Genomic DNA, 24,442 nt, shown 5'->3' with positions numbered 1-24,442 from the left:
CTTTGAGGCCTCACTTTTAACAGCTGTACATTACCTTTGCACTGCTCCTGCTGCACGCACATGTTCTCCCTCAGGTTACACTAAACCATGAGGCACGCAGGGAGTTTAAGCCACGCATGAATGAGAAAGCAACACACAGAGCTGAGCAAGAATTGAGACCTTCTGCAAGGACCAGGGTCTCATTTGCAGTCTTCAACTTAAGAGCCACACCAGCTATGGGAGCTACTCTTCTCTAATACGAGGTCTTTTGGGACCACGCAAGAGTAAGAAGCTGCTTGCACTAGAGGAGGAACAAAACTGCCCTTGACAAAGCCTTGACTGCTGAGGGTACACCGACCCTTGCCTTCCCACGGGGACAGAGAGAAGGAGCCACTCCATTCGCAGACACCGCTGCCTTATGGGCGGAAGAGACCAAGGTTTTTTTTCTCACAATAGGCTCTCCCCATCAAGGCTAAACCTTATTAATGCCTCAAGATCATGTTATTCTCTAGCCCAGGAAAACTTCCTGAGAGAAAAGCTAATGGGTTTTAGTTTTCACTGGTATTCCCCTCCCCAAGCTAAAATTCATCTTCAGGACAGGGCACTAATTACCCCAGAAGTGCTCTTACACAGCATCTAGCAGTGGATGCTACACAAACCTCCACCGCAGCATCAAAGGAGATGATTAAGTTACTAGCAATATCTCTTATGACTCCCTCCACCAGTTTGAGTGGTCCCCTGAGTCCCATGCAGACATCATTAGCAGCTCCCCCAATGGCAGGCCAATCAAATTAAGTGGAAACATTTTTGTCTCCTTTCCAGTGAAAATTGTCTAGCTTTGTTCCTCCCCCACCCATCAGCTACAAAAGCACAGGACGTGCTGCTGCCGGTGGTTCAACAACAAGCTGTGGGGTGCCCACCTCCATGGAGCTCTGCCGAAGTCACCAACCTCCACAGGAATCAGCTTCTCAGGCAGGGGCAGAAGAAGCTTTGTAAGGACCTATTTTATAACTCCAGCGAGAATGCCAACTTTGCCAGTACTCCTAGATATGAATCAACACAACACTTAGTGCCTGCTCTCCACAAGAGGATTCTTGAGGAGCAGTTACACTCTGTTAGACCTACCACAAAAGCTTCTGTGGCTGATCAACTCATCCAAGAATATCTGATCCAAGGGAACAAAGGCAGCAATGGCAGAGCACAAAAAGCCATCTCAAGAACAGGCTAAAGCAAGAAAACAGATGGTCAGGAATGAATCTGTTTCAGACCTTATGTACAATTTGCTGCTCATCTGCCTGCGAGAAGAACATTAAGAGCCAGATTCACAGAAGGGTCTCAGTGGGGCTTTCACATCTGCGTGGCCAAACTTCCACACAGATGACTTATAGCAGCCTTCAATCTGACACTATTCTCTGAGGCTGGCACACACTTAATCTGCTGAATCCCTGTTCTGATATGCTAACCCATAACTTTGTGCCTCTAATTCTGAATGACGACCTAACTTGACCTGCACTGATAAACTCCATAAGCATCAATTTACAGGGTGGCTTAAAGTTGCCAGTTTGGCAACACTGGAAATAAGGCAAATGAAAGAAATGCCTTCTTTATCACATGGGTTCTTCAGGAATCAGCACCTCATCCTGCCTGGGTTCACAAGGACACAACCCTCTGCAAAGTGAGTTTAGCACAGGTGAGAGGTGCGGGAGTAACTTACTGAGGCTGACAGGGAAGTTTGGATACAAAAGCTCAACTGAGAGTCTTTCAGACAGAACATTAATCTCCTGCTCCAGAGCTCACCTTACTTACAGTTCAATTTAAGCCAAAGATTTGACTCACAGAATTAAAATCCTGGACCGTCAGGTACCTGTGAGCCATGTAACTCTCAGGACCACATCACATTGCAGCCAGGCCAACAGCAGCTCACAGAAGACACCATCTCCCTCTCTACCTTCCCTTTCCTTAGCTCTTGTTACGCTTTCTCAAGCAACTACAAGAGGATGGAACACATCAAAGAGATCTGACAGGATTTGGGCACAAAAAGCCTGGGCAGCGGAGATTTGAGTTAAGGACTAAGTGGGAGAAAAGCAAACACCGTAGGCCCCTTTTTATGGGAAGAGTTTCAGAAGCAATTCCAGGACTCAGCTGGTAAGAAGCCTGACAGAGATACCAAGATAAACCGGTTACAACCCTACTGAAAAGCACACTTAAAACATAATATAAACAAATGAAATGGAAAATGCAGTCTGTCTGTCAAAGAAAAAAAAATCTGTATCCCAAGTTTCTTCATTGTGTCAATAAGAACATGAAACAAAAAGCCAGATAACTTTGGACAAGTCCTACCTAATTTCTGTTACTGGAAACTAACAGGTATAAGGACAGCATTTTCACAGAGCAAGCTGTAAAGCTGCATGATTGATCAGAAGCTCATTTAAACACAAGATATAGACAAATAAGCACCCTTCCCCCCTGCCAAGCACTCAAGTGCCATCCATCTGGAGCAATACTGCTTAAGTAATTGTTTAACAATAACATGGCAAAGCTTATGAATATCACAAAGTTATTTTTGCGTAAAAAACGTGGAGGAGGAAACAGGAATGCAGGCTGAGTTCTGTGGTCACAAATATAAATTCACATGTATGGAAAGAAGGATAACGGAGCCAAACATCTAGCTGGACAATAACAGCACAGGACTGAACCAGGCATCACTTCAGGTATGTTCTTGGAACAGCAGTAATTAGAGACATAAAAAGCTAAGGTCAAGAGGAACCAGTTCTGATGCTGTTTGATCTTCTTTGTGACCCAAAGCCCTTCAGCTAATATTTCTGCATCCAGCTCCTGAACGACTGGATCTAGAATCATTAGTGGGTACAACAAACAATGAATACCAGTGTTATGAGGGCATTATATAAATTAACCAAATGTCCTCATCTGGAATATGGCAGTTAGTTCTGCTCACTGTACTCTGAAAGGTACATACAAAAAGAGTAACAGGAGTAAACCAATGCAAACACCATACAAAACTAGTGGCCTTTCTTTAAAAGATGAGCTTTAGTTCACAAAAACATGCAAGGACAGGGCCTGAGAGGAGTTCCTAGACAGCAGACTGTGCCGCAGCCCAACTTCAGGCTAAAGTCAAAAGCATAAAGCACTACTGAGCCAGTTCAGCAGAGCATGCTGTCATCAAGAGCCTCCATTCACACTGAAGGACTCCGCAACACCAAGAATCTCACAAGCCCGGCTCAGAATTCTTTAATTTAAAGTAAGGTAACTGCACATTGTTGGCCTGAAAAAAGGGGGGAGCTTAGCCCCAGCTATCCAAAAGTGACAAAGAAACAGTTTGACATGACTGACTCCAGAGACCTCCGTCACACAAACCAAGTCACCGCAGAGCGATACCTCAGTGCATCTCAGCCATCTGAAGTCTCTGTGACAGGAAAAGGGTCTGCCTGCCAGCACTGGTAGCAGATGTGAGCACACCTGCCAGCAGTTACCTGCACCTGATGCAAGGCAACTCACCTCTTTGTTCTAAGACTTCGCAGACCTTCAAGAGTTCACAGGTTTTTGGCCATCAGGGTTGATATTTAAGAATCTCCAAGCTAGCTCTGAGTTCAGCTGCGTATAACTTCTCAAAGGTATTGGTCAATACCTTAATAATGCTTCTGCTTGTTAAATTCTATGCTAACCACATAGCACTTCAAATCCAAGCAAACTAGTTTGCTATGAGTACACTCTGAAGCCTTTTGCTATTTCATTAAGGTATCTCTATCTTCCAAACTACACCAGCACGATGTCATAGAATCATGGAATGGTTTCAGTTAGAAGGGATCTGAAAGCTCATTGGGTTCCAAGCCCCCTGCCATGAGCAGGGACACCTCCTACAGGATCAGGTTGCTCCAAGTCTCATCCAACCTGGCCTTGAACACCTCCCACGTCAGTTCCTCAGCAGAATTAATTTGAGGACAAAGGTTTCATACAGGAAGCTCAAAATTAACAAAGCTCCTGACAGCCCCAACAACCAGATACTGACTGAATGGTACAAATTAGACCAGCTATAAACAATGTAAACCAGATGACAGAGTATTGTTACTATTTATTTACATAGCAAGTTCTGACTTCTCTAGACTTTGGGAGAAGAGTTTCAACGTTGTCCTCTCAAACAATGAAAAAGTACACTTTCAGGTTTTTTCCTATTTACAAACAGAGGTGGGACTTTCTGAAATAAAGTGATTTGCTTGTTTTTCAGATACCAAGACACTTTTCACTAGAAATACTCGTTCACTTGCTGTTAAGAAACACAAGAATACAAGTGACACAATAGCATCTGTGGGTTTGAGAGGGGAAAAAAACCCATGTGGCGTCAGCTGCAAGAATGCTCAGACTGCTGGTTTAGAAGTTTACTGTGAAATGCTACCATGTGAGTGGTGGACGTGTGGCAGCCTGGCTGCACAACATAAAATACAGCGTTTGGGGTCAACTTATGAACTCACTCGTGGGATCCCTGAGCTGAGAACAGCCCCCACCACTGGGAAGCCAGGGATGAATGCTGAGGCTCCCCGACCAGCAGCCCAAGAGCTGCACCCTGGTGTTCTGGTGAGGGAGGGGGTGAGGGGATGTCACACAGCCATCCCCAGTCCTGGAAGCTGGGGATGAACACATGATACTGGTGGGGAAGACCCTCCAAAAGCCCCTCCTCAGTCCCTGGAAGCCAGGGATGAACACTGAGGGGCCCCCCCAGCACTCCAAGAAGTGCAGCCTGGGGTCCTGGCAAGGCAAGGAGGGCAAGAGGGTGTCACACAGTAACATCCCTCACTGGGAAGCCAAAGATGAATGTGGAAGGCCCCCCACTCAGCACCCCAAGAGCTGCACCCCCTGGTTGTGGTGAGGCGGAGGGGGCCAGGGGGCATCATACAGCCCCAACAGCCCCTGGAAGCCAAGGATGAATGTAGAGAGCCTCTCCCCAGCACCCCAAGAGCTGCACTCTGGGTTGTGGTGAGGCGGAGAGGGGCCAGGAGGCATCACACAGCCCCTGGAAGCCAAGGATGAATGTAGAGTCTCTCCTCAGCACCCCAAGAGCTGCACTCTAGGGTTGTGGTGAGGCAGAGAGGGGTGAGGGGGTGTCACACAGCCCCCCTAGCCCCCCAAGAGCCGCACCCCGGTGTCCCGGTGGGGCGGGGTGGGTGTCACACAGCTCGGCCCAACTCTGGTTAAGTTCTCCGGGAATTGCGAGGCCCGGCGCGGCCCCGGGACTGCATACTTACCGTTGAGCCGGGTCTGCCGGTTGGCTCGCACCCGCAGGAAGGTCTGCAGAGGGGAGACAAGAGCGGAGAGGCGTCAGGGCGCGCAGGTGGCAGATGTAAACATCGCCCCCCCACCCCCTTCCCTTCCCCTCTAAACAAGGCCCGGTTCGCGCCCTCCCTGCCCCTCTCTCACCCACCTCTTCCCGGCCGCCGCCGCCGGGTCCCCTCCTGCCGCTCTGCATCGCCGCTGGGGCGGGCGGCGGGGCGGGGGGCGGCGGGCCCCGCGATGCGGGTGGATACGGCGAGAGGCCCGGCGGGCGCCGAGGATCAGCCCGCAGCGGCGGCCGCCGCCATGTTGGCCCCGGTCACGTGACCGCCCCCCCCCCTTCTTCCTCCGTCCTCCCCCCCCAACTTCCCTCCCGCCACCGCCGAGCGGCAACCCGGCCGCTAGGGGCGCCCGCGCGCGCAGCGCCCGCCCGCCCCGACAGGCGGCGCCAGCGAGCCCCCGGCCAACCAGGCAGCAGGGAGGCAGCCCGGGCCAATCAGAGAGCAGGGAGCGCCGGGACAGGGAGGGCCCGGCCAATCAGGAGCCAGGGGCACCCGGCACCCGGCCAATCAGAGAGCAGACGTAGCTGGGACCCTGGAGATCCTGGCCAATCAGAAAGCAGGAGCCACTGGAACCCAGGGCCATGTGGCTACTCAGGGATAACTGGGACCAGAGAGCTCCTGGGCGATCAGGAACCACTGGAACCCAGGGCGTGCAGCTAACGAGAGATCAGGGTTAACTGAGATCCAAGAGCGCCTGGCCAATCAGGAGCCACTGGAACCCAGAGACATTGAAGCCAATCAGCAATCAGCGATAATTGGGACCCAAGAGAGCCTGGCCAATCAGGAGCTGCTGAGACCCAGCATGTGGCCAATCAGAAATCAGGGATAACAGGGACCTAGGTGCTTGTGGCCAATCAGAAATCAGGAGCCATGGGAACCCAGAGTCACCTGGCCAATCAGGGATCAAGGATAACTGGGACCCAAGAGTTCCTGGCCAATCAGGAGCCACGGGAACCCAGGGACATGAAGCCAATCAGCGATCAGGGATAACTGGGACTCATGAGAGCCCGGCCAATTAGGGAGGAGGGGTCGCTGGGACTCAAGAACACCCGGCCAATCAGGAGCCAGTGGGACCCGGCATGTGGCCAATCAGAAATCAGGGATAACTGGGACCCATGTGTTTGTGGCCAATCAGGAGCCACTGGAACTCAAGGTGAGCAGGTAGCCAGAGATCAGGGATAACTGGGTTCCAGGATTTCCTGGCCAACCAGAAGTCATGAGCCACTGGAACCCAGGGGCACGTGGCCAATCAGGGATCAAGGATAACTGGGATCCAAGAGTTCCTGGCCAAATGGAGCCACTGGAGCCCAGGGACAGGAAGCCAATCAGAGATCAGGGATAACTGGGACTCAAAAGTTCCTGGCCAATAAGAAATCAGGAGCCAGGGGCACATTGTCAATCAGAAATCAGGAGGTACTGGAACCCAGAGACACACGGCCAGCCAGAGCCCAGGGGCAAATGGAAGCAGAATTCCTGTGCCCAGCCACAAGCTAAAGGTGCACAAGGGGTAACCAGACCCCAGGGCAGGTGGCCAGTGAGGGCGCAGAGGTCCCTCCACGGTCCCACCAACGTCGGCTACCCCTGCCAGGTCCAACCCCCCTGTAGTGAGCAGAGACATCTTCAACTTGATCAGGGTGCTCGGAGCCCCATACAACCCGACTTTCAATGATTCCAAGGATGGGGCATCCGACACCTTACTGAGCAACATTTCAGGAGGCACAGTCACTGCTGGGCTGAGGCGGAGGGAGGCGAGTGCTCTCCTGGACAAGAATTTTAGGGTTTCCTTTATACTTACTCCTCATATTATTCAGTCACAATTATTTTGTGGGCTCAGCTGACCCCCTAAAAGATGGTCTCCCTCCAAGCCTGCAATGTTGTCTTTGCAATACGGTGAATGACTTACAATTTGATTTTTCCACTAAAGATTCAGGGCTGTATCCATATTTAACTAAAATGGCTTTGTTTTTCACTCGGAGTGCTGGAAAAGCCCCAGCTGACAGGATTGTCAGCACCCATCACTGACCCACATCACGAGGTCTTGTACTGCATGCGCTGCTGCCACCTCGCTCCGATCAGTGTCATAGAATCATAGAATTGTAGAATTGTTTGGTTGGAAAAGGTCTTTGAGATCATTGGGTCTAACCGTACCTGTCCTCTACTAAACCATATCCCTGAGCTGCTCGTCTACCCGTCTTTTAAACACCTCCAGGTGACTCCCTGGACAGCAGTTCCAGTGCTTGACAACCTTTTTGGTGAAGAAATTTCTCCTAATATCTAATCTAAACCTCCCCTGGCGCAGCTTGAGGCCATTTCGTCTCATGTCCTTGTACCAAACTCCAGTAACCAGGCTTGGCACTGGGGAGGCACGAGGAACAACGCAAGCAGCCCAAGAGCTGTGCAAACCCATATTCCTCTAGCACTCCTATTCATAAATCTCCTTCTTCCCTGACAATCCCCATGCTAAATAAGCATGAGGACTAAGAAAACTAAGCCACAGGAACTCTGAAAACCTACACGCCAATAAATCACATTCTAGCGTGTTACTAATACGCTGTATATTCACGATTAGATCGCAGATAACACAAGGGATATTCATAATCCCAGCACACCTCTGCATATGGAAAGCTAAATTTTGCAGCCCTTAAAGTCACCACCGTGAGAGTCTTCTGCTCTGCTTCCTGAGCGTTTTACTTGCTAAGCCAGAAAGACTGACTTCTCATTCATGTTGTGGCTTTATTAAGGATACGCTGAGGCTTTTCACAACCCTGGCACCCACTCTGAGGTCCCTTTAAGCTGCCAGAGCAGCATAACGCAGCCAGCACAAGCATAAATGAAAATCAGACCCCAGAGGTCTTTTCTCCCCGCAGTGCAGACTTACAACTCCCATTACACATTTGCATTAAGGGCTGCAACCCTCCATAAAATACACTCACCAACTTAAAACACATTAGAGACTAGCTAGACTCAGCACATGGAGGGGGCTTCTGCTGAGAATATTTGTCCTCCAGTATGATATAATAAAAATTTATAGGAATGGAGGACTGCAAGAGACCACCAGTTTCACAGAGGCTGAAGTCTGGATGAGTGGGAAGGGAGGGGAGTTCTCCAACAAAGGGGGCCACAGCCAAATCTCTCCCATGCACTTTCATAAAGAACATAATTTATTTATCAGCCTTAATAAATAGGCACGAAAGAGAGCAGGATTACCTGAATCAGGCATTTCTGTATCTTCTGCAGTGTTTTGCTTCTCTTACTTTGTACCGGCTCACATCATTCAGACAAGGGTAAAGTGGTTTGTGTGACACCAAGTTATGAATGAAGGCTACGTGGGAATATGCAGTAAATAATGGAAGATCTGGCCCGTATTTGATAATATTTGACCAATAACCAATAAATAGGACTGAGGAGAGAATAATAGGCAACAAATGCTGCTAATAAGACCTGTCTTCAACTGGGAATGCTCAGTTAGACCCCCAGCCCTGGTTATCAGCATCTCCCACTGCAGATCCAAACCAGACCTGGCACATGCCAAGTGGCCAGTGTAGGAAGACCTGACCCCGGGCACAGGGTATCGCTGCAGAGCATCACAGGATACAGGGGGATGGGTGTATGCCAAGCTGGTACAGCTACGGCAGCCTGTCCACACAGCATTTAGAGGCATGCATGTGTCTGTGCTGAAAAGCACCATTAATTTATCTGCTGCCTTGCAGAGCTTACTCAAAGCCAGAGCCTGAGCGCAGGCTTGCAGCCAAACAGTTTGGATGTGTGTTGAGTCAGAGTCAAGTGTGCCAGCCTGCCCCAAACTACAGATGGACTTACAACAAGCAAAGCTGTACTTGTGCTGCTGCCTATCTCTTCTTTTCTTGCTCCATCTCCCTCAACTTTCACTCATTGCATCCCAAGTCAAGACCCGCTGCTTCTCTGGGCAGAGGGTGTTTTCTGAAACATGCTGACACGGCTGTGGATGGTTCAAAATCATTTCTGTTTTGGGTGGGAATCACGAGTCAGTTTGCTGGGCAGCGGCACACAGGTGAAATGGAAAATTTTGGCCTACTGCAGGCTGATGTCACTCACTGTTTTACAAAAAAAAAAAATCACTCCTCCGAAAGTTTCCTGGTGGCACAGGGTAAGTAATGACAAACATAGCCATGGCAACGACTGAGATGATGAATATAATGCAACAGAAACCTCTACAAAGATTTAAAGCTGTTTTACACGGCTGTAATTTAGAGTTGGAGCGAGGAAAACTGCAGACACACCTTCATAGTCATGTGAGGGATTAAGCACCCACATCCTCACATTGCAGGCAGGTGAGCTGGAGCACCAGTGCAGAGCTGAGAGCTCTCACACACATGGGGCTGCAGGCACTGGGGCAAACTGGCTCCCTGCTTAGGGCTGAGAACAGCGACAGCATCTGCCTGCTTACCTGGTATCTGTCTGAGTGATGGATGTCATCTGAGGAGTGGGGTGATGCTGTCGGAGAATCTCCTTCTCGCTTGATTGAGGCTGACAACAAAATTGACTGCAAGAGAAAGAAGAAATTCATACCGTGAGCACTGTTGGGCTTTTTTCGCTCCTCGCTAAGCTTTCCTTAGAGCCACGGAGAGCGACTGCTGGGCTGTGGGGCTGCCTTTGCTCTTCTCACGGGACCCTGCCCTGCGAGGGGTTGGGGTTGCAGGGTTCTAGCAAAGCGCAAATGCATCAGGGAACAAAAGGATGATCGTTTTGTCCCCAGGTCTGGTGGCTGGGGGAAGAATCAGTCCCTGCTGGAAATGATGTGTGAGGACCACACCAGAAATTCACACAGCAAGGTGAAGGTGTGCTGATGGGCAGCGGTGCTCACGTGCCCTCGTCCACCCCTCTAAGTGCCACTAAATCTCTCAATAGCTTTGTAAACTGCACTAAAGCTCTCAGCACCTTTGCAGTGCAACTACCTCTTCCTTCTGTAATGATGCTATTTATTTTAATAAAGTAGCACAGGAAAAAAAAAAGGGCCTTTTAGAAGGTTAAAAAGATCAGTGATATTTGAGACCTAAGAAATCACTGATAAACTTCAAGTCAATAGTAGGTAAGTCTAAATTCTACACACAGTGAACTCTAGTGGGAAAATTACTGTGGGAGTTTGACAGCATCTAAAAAAATCTACACTGAGTTGCAAGTGAACTTTATTATTACAAGAGTCTGAGGGAAAAATGTAATTTAAAATTCTAATTTAAAATATAAATGAACTAAACAAGGCTAAATGCGGCCAATACACTGGGAAAAAAAAAGTACACTGGAAATGCAGCTCTCCAGATGTTTGTTTCTGAGAATCAGCTGGCAAGATTCAACAATAAATGACTGCTCGGAGATGTGTATGTTTGCAAAGGGAAGTGTAGATATCATCTGAATTGGACAGGTCAAGTGTACTGACAACATTATTAAAAAGCATAATACCTTGGAGAAAGGCACGTATTCCAGAAACATTTGCCTCTGGGCTGAAATGGATCGTGAAAAAATGTGCATTTTTTGGAAAGATATGAGCAAGCGGAAAAATGACTCAGCCTACAAATTGGTTCAGTCAGCAGGATGTGATCCCCTGGGCTTGGACGGCTCTCAGGGTGAGAAAAGCACAGCAGTGCAGTGATTCTCTCCACCGAGGGAGGACAGGCTTTGGATAGAGGCAGGGGAGGATTATTTAGGATGCTGGGTTCAACCCCATAGGCAGGAGCTGCCAGCCTTGCAACAAGGGCAGGAGCCTCATCCCTGTCTGCACCACAGTTCTCTGCTATGAAGCTGGCCGTGCAGAGACATCGTGTCCTGAAATGGGTCACAGAGGATTGTTCATCCATGCCAGAGCACTCAGTTATCTCCCTGGGCACAGTCCCTCCTGCCAACACGAAGGGCTGTGCTGAACACATCTCGGGGCTGGCATGCTCCTCATCTTAGCCTGATGGGGATGCCGGGTGCTGGGTGCTGGACCTCCCAGGGGCCTCTCTTGCCTCACATGTTGGTTCTGGCGAGTGGTTCATTTATTTCTGGAGAAGTCCTTGATAACTACGTGAAGCAGGGTGCAGACCGAGCTCCTGCTGTTTAGTTTCTTTACTTTCTCTATGGAGAATGAGGACAATTTTTGAAGAAGCGGGATTGCACGTCCTACAAAATGAAGGGATGGGGGCTAAAAGCCTTCAGGTATCACTCAGAAAAACAGCCCTGACTGCAGCAACGTTAATAACCTTTCCGTCTTCTAATAAGTCAAGCACCCTGGAGCTTGGAGGGTTAAATCCGTTTTGTCTTCCAATGTATTCTAGAGAAGGGGAAAAAATACCCATCTCCCCATTCCTCGGCGACAGACAAACCTTCCCCGCCTCCAGCTCCCCCCTCAGCTTCTGGTAGCTCTAATCCAATATTATTATGTGAAAAATGGTTGGGCTAGCTATGGAGACAGTAAATTAAACGTTATGTATTAGTTTTTAGCATGTGGTCCCGGGAAGAACGCCGGCCCCATTTATTCCACAAACCTCCTGAGCACCATGGCGATGACCTCTGGAAAAACGCAGGGCTAAACTAATCCCAAAGATGTCAATCTCGAGGCCTCTTCTACATACACTTGCAGTTTAGATTAATAAACTGTCTATTTTTAAATTGTGTGCAAGCACTTCAATTCTAAATACCTCGCCGGCATGTTAAACATAGCGTTAGAGATGCCAAGTCACACTTCCCCTTCACTCTTAGGAAACTTGACTTCATTTGTTTTTTCTCATTTCCGTGTGCTGTGCCACACTTTGCTTTCCAAGCAGCCACGGGTGCAGGCAGGGATGCAGCCTCAGGGGCAAAGGGATTAGGAAAAGCCCTTGCCATCAGGGTGACTTTCATTTCTGCATTAGGCCAGCCTCTCTGCCATCCCAATTTTGGCATCTTTTTTTTCCCAAATTGTTGTATTGGGCCTGTTTCTCGATGGCTAAGTGGTGAGGGTCATAGAATCATAGAATGCGTTGGGTTGGAAGGGACCTTTACAAGTCGTCTAGTCCACCTCCTCTGCAGAAGCAGGGATATTTTTAACGAGCAGATTGCTCAGAGCCCCATCCAACCTGAGCTTGAATGTTCCCAGGGATGGGGCTTCCACCGCCTCCCTGGGCAACCTGCTCCATGGATGCATGGCCACTGCACACCAAGCTGAGGATTTGCTGCTCCCTGCACCCACACTGCTCACTCCCACCCAGCTCCTGGCAAGCCGAGAAGGAGCAGTGATACGATCTCCATCCCTCTCTTGATCAGCATCTGGGAAGACAGCTGTGGAGGGAAAAGACAGCTTTACACATCCCCTTCCACCCCATGTACGTGACCACGCTGCAGGGCAGACCCAAATTCTTGCTTTCTACGGGAAAAACACGGTGTTGGGTGCTCTGTGTGCAGACAGGCGGTGGTGTGGTGATGCTCCCCACCTTAGGAACAAGCTGCTTTGGCATGGTGGGAACAAGCCTTGATGCCACCAGCCAGCTCATACCTTCCTGGCTGCCAGGTCCTCCCAGCTCCCTTTCAGGGAGCGTCTGAGTGGCTTTCATGGTGAGAGCAACCTTCTCCCTCTGTGGTCCCCCTTCCCTGGCAAACCATGGTTCCTAGCATCGAAGATGGAGCAAGGGCCTTGTGCAAGCAGCCGTGTAGCCTCATATTTCTCCCTCCCCTTTAAATCATCTCTCCATTGGGTAAAGGCACTCTCTGCGGAGGTTATAAACCCTGAGAGGATCAGCCTGAGCATTACACCTGGGGCAAGCTAAATAAAAAAAGGTCACCGGCGCTTTTTAAACATGGACAAAAAAGCAGTAAAATGTGTTTGGAAAAAAAAAATCTGGCATTAAATCATGACTTTTTGCCTGGCTTGCCTCATTAAAAGTGGCCTTTTGGAAGGTAAAATTATCATTGTAAGTGATAAGATCTTTAAGAAAATAATTCACGGCTTCTTCACCCTTTAATATGATAGCCGCCACCGGCTAATTTTTTTCTTAATGGCAACGAGGCCATCAATCTTGTCCAAGCTATGTTCTCCCTCCTTCCTCCTGCCTCTCCTGCTGTGCTGGGCATCCATGGCCATGCTTGGTGTTTCCTTCAAACCCCTTGGAGCCTGGCTGTGCCAAGAGGAAGAAATGTATTTGAGTGTATGGCTTTATCCACCTATGTCCATGGATTTGGGCTCTGCTTGGGGATGCAGCATGGCAGGAAGCAGAGGCCACAAAAGGTTCACACCCTGGTAGCTCCTGACACCCTCCACTGATGATGCAAAATCTGCAAAGCTGGGTTACAGCATCAGCAGCATCTGGGTTTCAGCAGTCTCATTGCAATTAGGAACAACATATAATTTCTGTATATAAATACAGGAGATGAGATGTAAGAAATGTGCATTGTGCAGCCTGTGAGCCAGCGGCTACGATCCCAATCCGTCGCACTCTGGACCTGTTCCTCCCTGCTTGAGCGGAGGAGCCCCAGACAGCTCCAAGGTGATGCTGGCAAGGGCACGAGTGCCAACACGCCACTGGCTCCCAACCCTCAGGTGCTCGAGGCGTAGGCTCAGGGCAGTGTGAGGGGAGCCGGTGGGTGTCAGGGTGCATCCACTGGCCTGAGGAGATGGATGGAAATTGCTGGCATGTACCACCCCCAGCCCTAAGCACTGCCTCTCGCCGGCTGCCGGGGCAGGTGTCAACGCTGGGGGAGCCCAGCCAGCGCCGCTGACATTCTGCTGCCTCTCAAGGCCAGTCATCTGAGAGTATTAAAGTGCTGGACTCTTGCTTTCTGATAGCCCTGGAAAAACACAGGGAGTCTATTTTTCTTAAACAATCCATCACAGCTGCTGTCAGCAGAACAAATACCCTAACCCTGCTTTTTATGTATCTATATGGCCTATTTTTTTTTTTTTTTCATTTTGGCACAAAGTGTTCCCTGCTTGATGCATTCAGCTTTAACTCTGCTGCCTAAATAGGTACTTATCACTTAACATGGAGGTGATGGCTTGACATGTTTTCTGTCTCCTGCCCTCCCCTCCACGGTAGGGAAGCCATCAAAGTGTTGCTAATAGCTGTTATCACTTGGGAACTGTAACCCGAAAGCAATGAGTGATACCAGGCCTTGCTGTGATTTTCCCCCTTAACTCTACTAGCCGTTTTTTTATGTTATCGCTGGAGGATCCCTGACACAAAGCTGCTACTATTAGAGCTGATTTTCCTAGAAGCTTTTGGAGGGCCCACATTTGCTCCTGGGAAAGTTAGAGGTAAAATTATCTAGTGGCTTTTAGCTGGCAGAGATAAAGGTGGGATGGAGCTGGGAATGAAAAGCTTAAATGCGAGAAGGGTGTGAATAGTGAACAGAAATAATGGTACCAGAAGCTTCTGGCCTTCGCTGAAGGATTCCAGTGCTCTGCAAGCAAAATAAGCCTACAGAAATATGAGCTACTCATTTATTTGTGTGCATGTTATGGTCACACCTGGGATTGCAATTGAACTCTGGGTCTTCTTGGGTGAGACACCAGCTACACAGTGGGGAGAGGGGCCCCTTCCAGCAGAACTGCCCATCAGGACACCAGGGATGAGAGGAAAGAGGCCAAGGTCTGCTGGGGTCTGCCAGCCTGTCCAGCTCCCCTCCAGGACCACATCCCTCTCCACTTCTCCTGCTGGATGCAGTGGTTTCCCCTGGCTTGATCGGAAAGCACAGCTGTTTGGCCCAAGGGGAGTGAGGGGCTTTGTTTGTTCATGGGGTAATTTGTTTTATGGAATAAAATCTGGCAGAGATTATTTTTGGAGTGGCTCTGGTATTTATCACCCCAAACTGGCAGGGAGCGCATTCAGCCGGCACTCATCCTGGGTATAGGTAATTTCTCCTCCTTCGTGTATCCGTGGGCTGTTCTTGTGTCCCTGGATTGGCCATAGCTTTGCCACGACTCACAGATTTAGCTTTTTAATCTTTCCTTGTAAATCACAGTTACAGAGGGAGGGGGCACAGATAAGGCGTGCAACTTCTCCGACCCTTTCCGTGAGTCAGTGACACAAGAGAAGGAGTTAAAACCCCGGGGCCCTGACACCCATCTGCTGTTCCCACCACCAGCCACGATATGGAGAAGTTAAATGATTATGGTAGAAATTTCATCTTGAGCGAGGCAGCTGGGAAGGGCTTAATACAGATACGCTGCCAAGGTTTAAGGCTCCAGATCTTGCTTGCTTCAAAGCTCTTTTTCCTTGGAGGGCTTTAGCGGTCAAATTTCCCTCTAGGTGCTGTAATTCTCTCTCAAACTGCTCAGCAAAGCTGTAAGATCTCAGGGGTGGGTTGGGGAATCAAAGGGCTCTGGCACTGTGGCTCGATTCCCAGCTCTGCCAGAGATCTTGGAGCAGCGTGCTGGCTGCCTGCCTGCGGGCACCCTCCAAGGAGCTGGGTGCACACCTAAACAAACCATCTGCAAGCATCTGCTGGGCGTGGGAGGTGGATTTGGTTCCTGGCTGGTCGCTTCGAGGTTTGTTTGCAGCAAGAGCCAGCGCATGGGCTGGACTGTTAGTGGGAAAGGCAATTTGCCATCATGGATTAGGAAACAGCAGTGGGAAAGCAATGCTGAACCTGCCGCGGGAGCTGGGATGCTTCATGGAGCTCGGCTTGCTCCCCCTTGGGGGCTGATTCCAGCACTTTCAGAAGGGATATAAGTTCACCTATTAGTTGACAGGTAACCATCTGCAGCTAATACTCTGAAATTTAGCAGATCTCTCTGGGCTGAGATGATGTCCCACCTAGACAGTGGCACATGGAGGGAGGGCCACAGGCCAGACAGGCAGTTGCGCAAAAGTGCTCCTAGGTAGCTAGGAGGACCTGGGGACACTGATTCCAAGAGTTACAGCTAGCTGCTCGAGGAAGAGCAGGAACAGTTGCATTTACAGTGCTCAACTCAACGTGTGCTCCTCTCCAGCAGAATCCCTTGCAAGAGGCAGTCAAGACGAGAGAAAAGGCTAGGGGGAAGCATGAAACCCAGGAATGATGCCCAGGGGAACTGCATGCCGCTGCCAGCTATGTATGGACTCTTGGGCACTGACGAGCCTGGACAGAGCCTGCGGTGTTGTCCGTTTGCCATCACGAGACATCCCTGCTGCCTTGCTTGCCTGAAACAGCCTCTGGCCATGGTGGGGAGTGCTGTGGGGAAGCTCTGGGCTCACAGAGGTCTGGGGCATGGCTGGCTTGGACACACCTTCAGAAAGTGTCCTCCTGAATGACTCTGGTGTTGGGCTTCCCCATGATGACCCAGGACAACAGTAAAAGATTAGTGAACAACCACGCTGGTGAATGGGACCACGGAGCTGTGGTCCTTAGCTCAGCAAGAGCATCCTGCATCCCTTCTGATAGGCATGAAGCATCTGTTCCCACTGACACTGAAACTTCTCCTTGGTGAAGCATTTCTTTTACCACCCTGCCTCTTTCTCCTGGTATCTCAGGAACACCACCAAAGGAGGATGTCCCTCAGTGTCCAGGACTCTCCTTGAAGTCCAATGCCTGAGGAAGACCTTTCCCAGAGCGGGACCACTGGGTGTGCTTTCTGCAAAGGAGACGGGCTTTCAGCACCTTTTTGCACCTCTGCTGGGAGCAAAGCATTAGGCACAAGGCAGCGCAGCAAGAGCAAGCTGTCACCTTGACCTGTGGGGGCTCGATGGACTCTTGGGCTTTCAGCAACATGAAGACCAAAGCACCACAGCCCATCACCAGCTTTGGGGAGAATATCTAAGCTTGCAGATTTGGCAGCTCTCTGTCCAGGTAACTTGTCCACACTGGCATGGCACCATTGATTGGGCTTCGTCTCTAAGAGAATGAAAAGGAGGATCCTGAACACTGTGGAGCTATGTGGTGCTCAGCACTGCCCTCTGAGCTGCCTTCACGCAGAGGGAGCCCAGGCGCCAAGCAGACCTGTTGGCCAGAGCCACCCAGTTTACAGCCCTTGCTTGGCCATCAGCGCCTCTGTCAGCTCTGATAATAGAAGAACCTGATACAATAATCCTGCATTCATCACATCCCATGTCGAGTGATTGGATTTTCTTTGACATATGGCCATGAAAATTGACCCAGTTCAGTGACTGACAGCTCTTCAGGGGCAGGAAAGTGGCAAGCGAGGAATATGTGTTTATATTTGGGCTTCTATTGCCAGGAGAAATGTTTGCTGGGGCAACTGTGGGAAAAGATGGGAGCAGAGCCAGGAGACAAACCATGGGGGTGTTTAATACCCTACCCTTAGCTGTGCACTGGGGAGAGCCTCAGGCCAGCACAGAAGTAGCAATGGTAGTGATATTAGATGCAAAGGTCCTAAATGAGTCCTAAAGTAGTCTTAATGCCACCAGTGAACACAAAAATAACATGGCCAGCCTGCATTCCACCCCAGTTCCTGTGTCCCTGAGTGGAACCAGCCTGCCTCTGCCCCTATTGACAGGGGATGTGCCTGTGGAATAAGGAGGTGTAGCCTCTTTTTCCTGCTGCTGAGCTGCTGGAGCTGCTGGCCCTTTTGTTGGCAGCAGGAGGAGGATGGGTCAGGAACTGTTGTGGCAGTCCCTGCGGTCCTCGCAGTTCCTTCTCCCAGTGCCCAGGATGGGTGGTGTGACATGGCACAGATCGCAGGTCTTCCCATGTGGTGCTTACCAGACCTCCAGCAATGGGCACGGGCTGAAATCCCACCCCTGAGGGTCTTTCCTCTGTTCTTCTGCCTGGGACCCCTGCTGAGGTTGGCCCAGAGGTCCAGCTTCATCCCTAAAAGGATTTTCTTGAAGGTAATTCACCTCCCAAGGGGCTATTCTCACCACATGTTGCAAACAGTCAGTGAGTGTAAAGGGTAAGAGCAGCATTCATCTCCCCAGCATCCTCCTCCTCAGTCCTGCCTGGTTGCAAAGGGGCCTTTGACACCAAGCTCGGGTGAAGGTGACAACGTCGTGACTTCCCATGCCACACAGGACTTGCCTCCCAGCAAAAGCCACCTAGAAATAATGAATTCCCAGGCCAAGAGGCTTTCAAGCTCTCCGAGAAGGGAATGAAAGATTTCCTGATTTCACCCTCTCCCTCCCTGCTCTCCTGGCTTCTTGAAGTTAATGTTCTTAGCCCCAGATGTGATGGGCAAAGGGAAAAGATCCATGTGGTGACAGGGGATGATTGATCTCTTTTACATAGAACAACGCTCTGGTCCCAGTTTAATCCCCTCACTCGAGGCAAATGGGATTCTTTGTCAATGGAAACTTCAAAAGCCCAGCCCTGCCGCGAGATGGACCTTCTTCTTTATCTGGTCTCTGTCAGTCACTTGCTGTGTTTCCCTCCAAACAGCTAATCTGTCTTCCTAGCCATCTTTCTCCCTCACAGGCGATGCGTTTGGGACCACTGATTAATCTACACTCAGACCTGACAAGGAGGAAAAGGGAAACTTGCAGAGTCCAGCTACTTCCATTTCCTGGGTGTCTTTTCCAGCTTCTTCGAGATGTCCCAATGTAGCCTCACACTCTGTGGATTTTCAGTGGCGGGTGGATTTGGAATTGCTCTCTGCTCTGCTTCTTTTCCATGGGAGAAATAGTCAGGTCTCTGCTTTCCTCCCACTTGGGACAGTGTGTGGGAGAGAGGGATAGTCATACAGGAGGAGTGCCAACAGTGTGGAACACTACATAGTGTTGCCACAATATTTTCCCCTGGAGGGTTCGGGAAATTGTTGGGTTGACTTGGCAGGTGTCCCTGACTGCCAGGAACTTGGGTGAGCACAGTGGCTCTCCAGCCCCTCGCTCGGTGGGACAGACAAGGTGTTGATACGCTTGGCAAAACACCCAGCCCCAAGGGGAACACCTGGAGCTGAAATTTCAGTCTCCATTTCTGATATCACATGCCAAAAATGACACGAAACTTCCAGAAGAAAAAGAGAGAGAGAGACCTGAAGTCGATCCTATTAAAACAAGCAGGAAAACACCTCCCATGAGAGATGCCCTGTGCTTCCCTGGGAGCCAGGAGCCTCCCTAGCTTGGACTGTGTCACCAGAAGCATAGGAGAGCCTGGACTAATTGCCTTCACCCACCTTGGGGGGCACAGCCTGGTTTTCAGAGTCTGTGCAATGCCCAGTTGCCCTGCAGTGCTCCCTGCCATCCCCTTGCCTGTCCAAGCTCTGGTCCTTCCCACCTCATCATACAAAATTCAGCTAACAGCAATACTAATTAGTAAATGATGTCCTTTTCAGTGATGCCATGATGCTCTGTGTATTTAATGTTTTTACATTTTGAGCCAAGGGGCTGGTAGGTGGCTCTTGGGGAGGGATATGGGGCTGAAGTGGGGTCTTCTAGTGAATTGGGCTCCTCTTCAGGTGTGCTTTGCTCCCCCCTCAGGTGGTCCCACTCCCCTCTTCTAACGCTGGCATATGGCTCTGGCTCCAGGAACTCCCACACATGATTCCCCAGGCTGAGCTCAGCCTGTGTGTGATCTGCTCTCATTAGCTGTCATTACACACAATCTGGAGTCCCCGAGCCTGCCGAGCCCTTCAGCTTCACTGTCTCTCAGCTGCACAGGGAACGATAGAGCGCTGTGTTGGGGCTTGGCTGCTCCAGCCCAGTGGTTCATGGGGGCAGCAGCTTCCCCCAGGGCTGGCCAGCCCTCGAAGCACCTTCGTGGGGTCACCGAGTAGCAGGGCAGGGTGTGAGCTGGGAAGGTGAAGGGATGTGAAAAGCATCCTTTGGAGAGGGATGAAGTGTGCCGAGTTGTGCTCACTTACCTTGGGGGTGCCCGCTGCCATGGCATCCTTCAGGATGGAGCTCTTGCTGCCAAGAGAGAATAGAATGGGGTTAGAGTTACAAAATCACTTTGAGGGATCTCATGAAGTCAAATAGCAAATTGTCTGGCTCTCCTTCCTTGGACCAATGACACCCTCCTTGCCCTGCCCGGAGAGGCACAGAGAGGACGGCAGCTCAGAGCTGGAATAAAATTGTCCTAAGAGTGGATCCCCCTAAACCCAGACACTCCATACAGAGTCAAATCCTGACTCTCTTCCTCTCTGGGGGCTGGCACAGCTCCTCTCCCAGCCCAGAATAAAAGCAGGGAGCGAGCCTATAGGGTCAGAGGGAAGAAAGCCAGGGAGAGGGAAGCGGAGGTGGTGAGCCCTGTGAAGGGTCAGGCACAACAGAAAAAATGGAAGGAAGGAAGGAAAGAGAAGGAGATTAAATTGGCGTAAGAACAGGGGAATGAAGATCCCCTCAGCTCCAGCCGTGCAGTGGAAGCAGCAGCTCTGCCGGAGGCTGGAGTGATTTGTTAATTCAGCTTGTTCCCCATTTAGCAGGGGAGGAGGTCCCCACCACGCTGCTCCTCCTCGCCTGCCCACGCCAGCGGGAGATGCTATAGATTTAATAACACCTTCCCCCCTCCAGACAGGTTAAACTTGAAACAATTACATATCAAAGCCGACATGGCGGGGAGGCCTGCACTGTAATTTTTTTGGTTATTAAAGTAATCTCTCTCATGTAAATTCTCCTGCTAACATGCTGCAAACAGCATTAGGAAATAAATTATTTCCCCATGATTCGATTTGTCAATGCAAAGCACCTGCAGCAGGCAAAAGGCTCTTGAAATATGTTGCCAAGCCCGGTGCCTGTGCTTGTAAGTGCACGCTGGTGGGGTGGCTGGCTCCCAGCTCCCCATAGCCCCGGGGAGATGATGGATGGGTGGGTGGAGGGGGGAGGTTAGCCGGGGGAGGCGGAGGTTGGGGAAGCAGGGGGAATGGAATTGTGTTTAATAACAAAATTTGTATGCAAGCCTGCTTCCCAGGCTAAGGATGAGTGATCGGCAGCCAGAAAGTATTAAAAAGCCTCGCTAAACAGATGCTGACAATAGAACAAGACATATCAAATCAGATCTACTTCAGAAACATTAATATACACGCGCACACACGCCCGCCCGCGCGCGCGTACCCGGCTCCGCACACCCGCGCTCCTTTCTTCTCAATCACAGCAATATGGGAGACATCAATAAATTTTTATGAGACTTTTAGAAGATCAACACGGTACTAGATGTGACAAAAAAGCAATGTGCCTGTCATGTTCGCTTTGTCGGGGACACTTTAGCCCCAGATGCTGAGCTGCAGTGGCAGCGGGGAGAAATTGAATTTGGCTGGCTTTAATCTGCCTTGATCTGGCAGATGGCTGGGTGTTATGACATGAGCAGGGATGGAGGAAGGTGTTTTCTCCTGGGGCTACAACCCCGTTGTCTCCCAATGCCACCACCCTTACTCCCCACCCCGAGATGGGGGGAAACGTGCAGTTATCCATCACCATCAGGTCACCCTGAATGCCACAGCTCTGCTCCCCAAGCAAGTGGCTGCAGTTCCCAGGGGTCACCAAGTGATGTTTAGGGCATCGCCTCCCTCACAGCCCCCCTTTCTAGAGGAGATGCACCATCAGATATTTGCTGGGGGTTACAGGATGCCTCCCCTGCTCGATCCCCCACCTCTGCCTCCCCTGCTTGCAGGAGGCGGCACGGAACAGAATCAGTCCCTGTTTCCCCACAAGCTGCAGCCCTGGCAGCACATCCAGCCTGTGCCTGAACGGGTGTCATGGGAAGGATTTCCACCCCCTCCCCGTCTCCAGTGCTACTTGAATTTCTCAGTCGCCCAAAGTGTGAAACAACTTTTTCTTCCTTTTATAATCCAAACACCAGGTTAAAAAAACCAACTCATTTCCTCCCTTTTCTTGTTAAAGGTGTTTAAAATTATTCCTTTTAGAGGGAAAGGGGAAGAATCTCATTAATTCCACCAAGAAACAGTGTTAGCACCAGGAAACCGCAGTTTTCAGGACGAGAGTCTCTCTGGTCAGTTGAAAGCCTCTGCTGTGGGGACTGATGAAGAAGGGAACTGATTTAGATAATTTGTCAAGGTTTATTTTATTTTTCATTTGGAGGATTATTAAGAATGACCCCCCCCTCCTTGCAATTTAACTCTGCTCTGTTGCGAATTAGAAATTGCAATTTTTGCTTTTTTTTTTTTTTATTTCCAGAGATGGGTCAGAAATGGGCACAAGCCCTGGTCATCCAAGTCCCAAGTCCCTCAGTTTAGGGGTGCTTTCCTCCATCCCACTAAATAACCCCCCAAACTATAGCAGCTGCAGCCCCCCGCGCCTCTTAAGGATGCTGGCAGTGGGCTGAGAATCGAAAGGCCATCAGCAAAGAGAAACCTTCCCCTCCATAAACACCGCAGACAAATTAAAAATGGTAAAAGGGAAATCAAGACCTTTAAAGTTCAAACACTTTTCGGTGCCTTTTAAAGTTTTTTTGCTCTAGGCCCTTGCAGAGAGCACAATCTTTGGAGACCTTGGGATTCTCTTTAATCACCCAGCCAGGCTGCAGTGGTCTGAAATGATTACACATTTACATAGTAATAACCCCAACACTCCCCACATTATTTCATGGCTAGCATATTTCCACTCAGCGAGTGATCCATGTGTTTTAAATTATAACCTGTACATAGGAAATTAGTTACTAAGTACGATATTCACAGGCTCGTCTGACACTTCTAATTAAGGTGATTTACACAGAATTATCCTACGAAATAAAAAAATGGTGTTTTGCTAGCTAATAAAATATAATTACTACTCGCTTTTATAAGTTACAGTTAGTTTTAATCTATTTGGGGAATTGTTTATCTAGTTCATTACAGCAAAACAACTTCTTTTCCTTTTAGGCAACCTCCCCAATGTACCAAATAAGACAAGAAAAGCCCTGGAAGGAACCTGCGATTTGGGCAGCCTCCTTCTCTCTCTCCCGATGGGTTTGCATTTCCGAGCAATATGAGGCTGCTTCCTCACTAGTCCCTTTCTCAGGGCTGAGACACTAATTGTGGACATGCATTCATGCATTCCCACATGTTTGGGTGCTCTCCGTTTCTCTGGAAGCAAAGTAAGCCCCCTCCTTTGGAGCTGCTGGAGCACTCTGCCCAGCGTTAATGGGAGCTGCACGGCTACACCCCCACGCTCCCCGATTTGCTCGCTGGTGACCCATCACCCCTCTATATCAGAGCACATCAGCTTTAAAAGGAACATTTACTCCCAGCAAGGACCTCCACAATGAAAGCAAGACTCGGGCTACACCACGGACACACGTATGTCTTTTAACGCTAGGCAGGGATTTGGTTAGGAACATCCCTAGGTGCCAGGGGATCCCCTGAGTGAGACCTGAAGGGCTGCTCGGACTCAGTGCTTCAGCTGTGATATCCTAAAGGGCAGCTCAGCATGCTGAATATGTGCCCTCCTTACCCACAGTCTGGGGTTTCTCTACTCCTGCCACACACAATGACCTCCAGGTTTATTTATTGTTTTCGTTATGGTCCTGCCTTTTGGGGTGTGCTTGCCATAGGGGGAAAAAAGAGCAATACACAAGGAGTGGTCCCTTATCATCTCCATCAACAGTAGCTGCTGCTTCCCAAGCAGGGAACCCAGAGCATGAGCTGGCGGCGAAGTGATATGATCACGTTTTACCATGAGCAAGGTGGTGCTTCTCCTTTCCCTTTAAGGCTTTTCTTTTGCAAGCTGTTGTAGGAATCTCAGCTTTCCTCCAAAAGAAAAGATAAGTTTTCTGGGTACCAAAGTCATGAGACAAGCAGAAAACCTGATGGCTTTCTCCTCATGGGAGACGCCTTGTCAGCTGCCAGGAAGAGGACCATGACCCAAGGTGTGTTCTTGGTGCCCATCAGATGCAGCCAAACACCCCCAGCCCAGGCAGAAGCCCAGTGCCAGGCAGCAAGACAGGGAATCAAGACAGGAGCCCTTCTCTGCACTTGTTGTGGCACAAGCACTGACCGTGACAGCACCTGAGCATCACCACAGCACCCAGACTGACTGCTGGTGCCGGGGCACCACCACAGCACCTCAGAACAAGGCTTGGAAAGCTCCACTGTAATTGTAGCAAACGTTTGCCAGTGTAAAGAGATCAAGAGAGATGTTCTCAGAAGGGAAATTAGGGTACAGAGCAATGATGAGGCTTGCCTGAAGTCTCAGTGCAGCAAGAGTAGGGCCAGAAACAAACCATATGCTGTGCTTCAGCCCATCACAACCACCAGACCTCGCAGCTGCTTGGGCTCCCCAGGCTCGTTCAAAGGAAATTCCTGCAAAGCCCCCACCCCAGGCAAGGCA

General features: G+C 50.0%; 2 protein-coding genes across 4 annotated transcripts in view; both read right to left on the bottom strand.

The window, feature by feature from the left end:
* RNF220 (ring finger protein 220) overlaps positions 1–24,442 on the bottom strand; it is a 229,797-nt gene that overhangs the window by 53,504 nt on the left and 151,851 nt on the right. For all 3 annotated transcript variants that reach the window (XM_069862965.1, XM_069862966.1, XM_069862968.1), the window contains 3 exons: positions 20,044–20,089; positions 9,751–9,846; positions 5,238–5,280 (listed from right to left, as the gene is read on the bottom strand). In XM_069862965.1, coding sequence (XP_069719066.1) covers positions 5,238–5,280; positions 9,751–9,846; positions 20,044–20,089 — 185 coding nt within the window. The remainder of the gene's footprint in view (positions 1–5,237; positions 5,281–9,750; positions 9,847–20,043; positions 20,090–24,442) is intronic.
* The window catches only part of RPS8 (ribosomal protein S8), a 145,746-nt gene that overhangs the window by 103,842 nt on the left and 17,462 nt on the right, over positions 1–24,442 (bottom strand). The gene's annotated exons all lie outside the window — the stretch shown is intronic.

The sequence above is a fragment of the Phaenicophaeus curvirostris genome, chromosome 8, assembly GCF_032191515.1.
Source record: "Phaenicophaeus curvirostris isolate KB17595 chromosome 8, BPBGC_Pcur_1.0, whole genome shotgun sequence".
NCBI lineage: Eukaryota > Metazoa > Chordata > Aves > Cuculiformes > Cuculidae > Phaenicophaeus > Phaenicophaeus curvirostris.
This window is presented reverse-complemented; position numbering and strand designations above follow the sequence as displayed.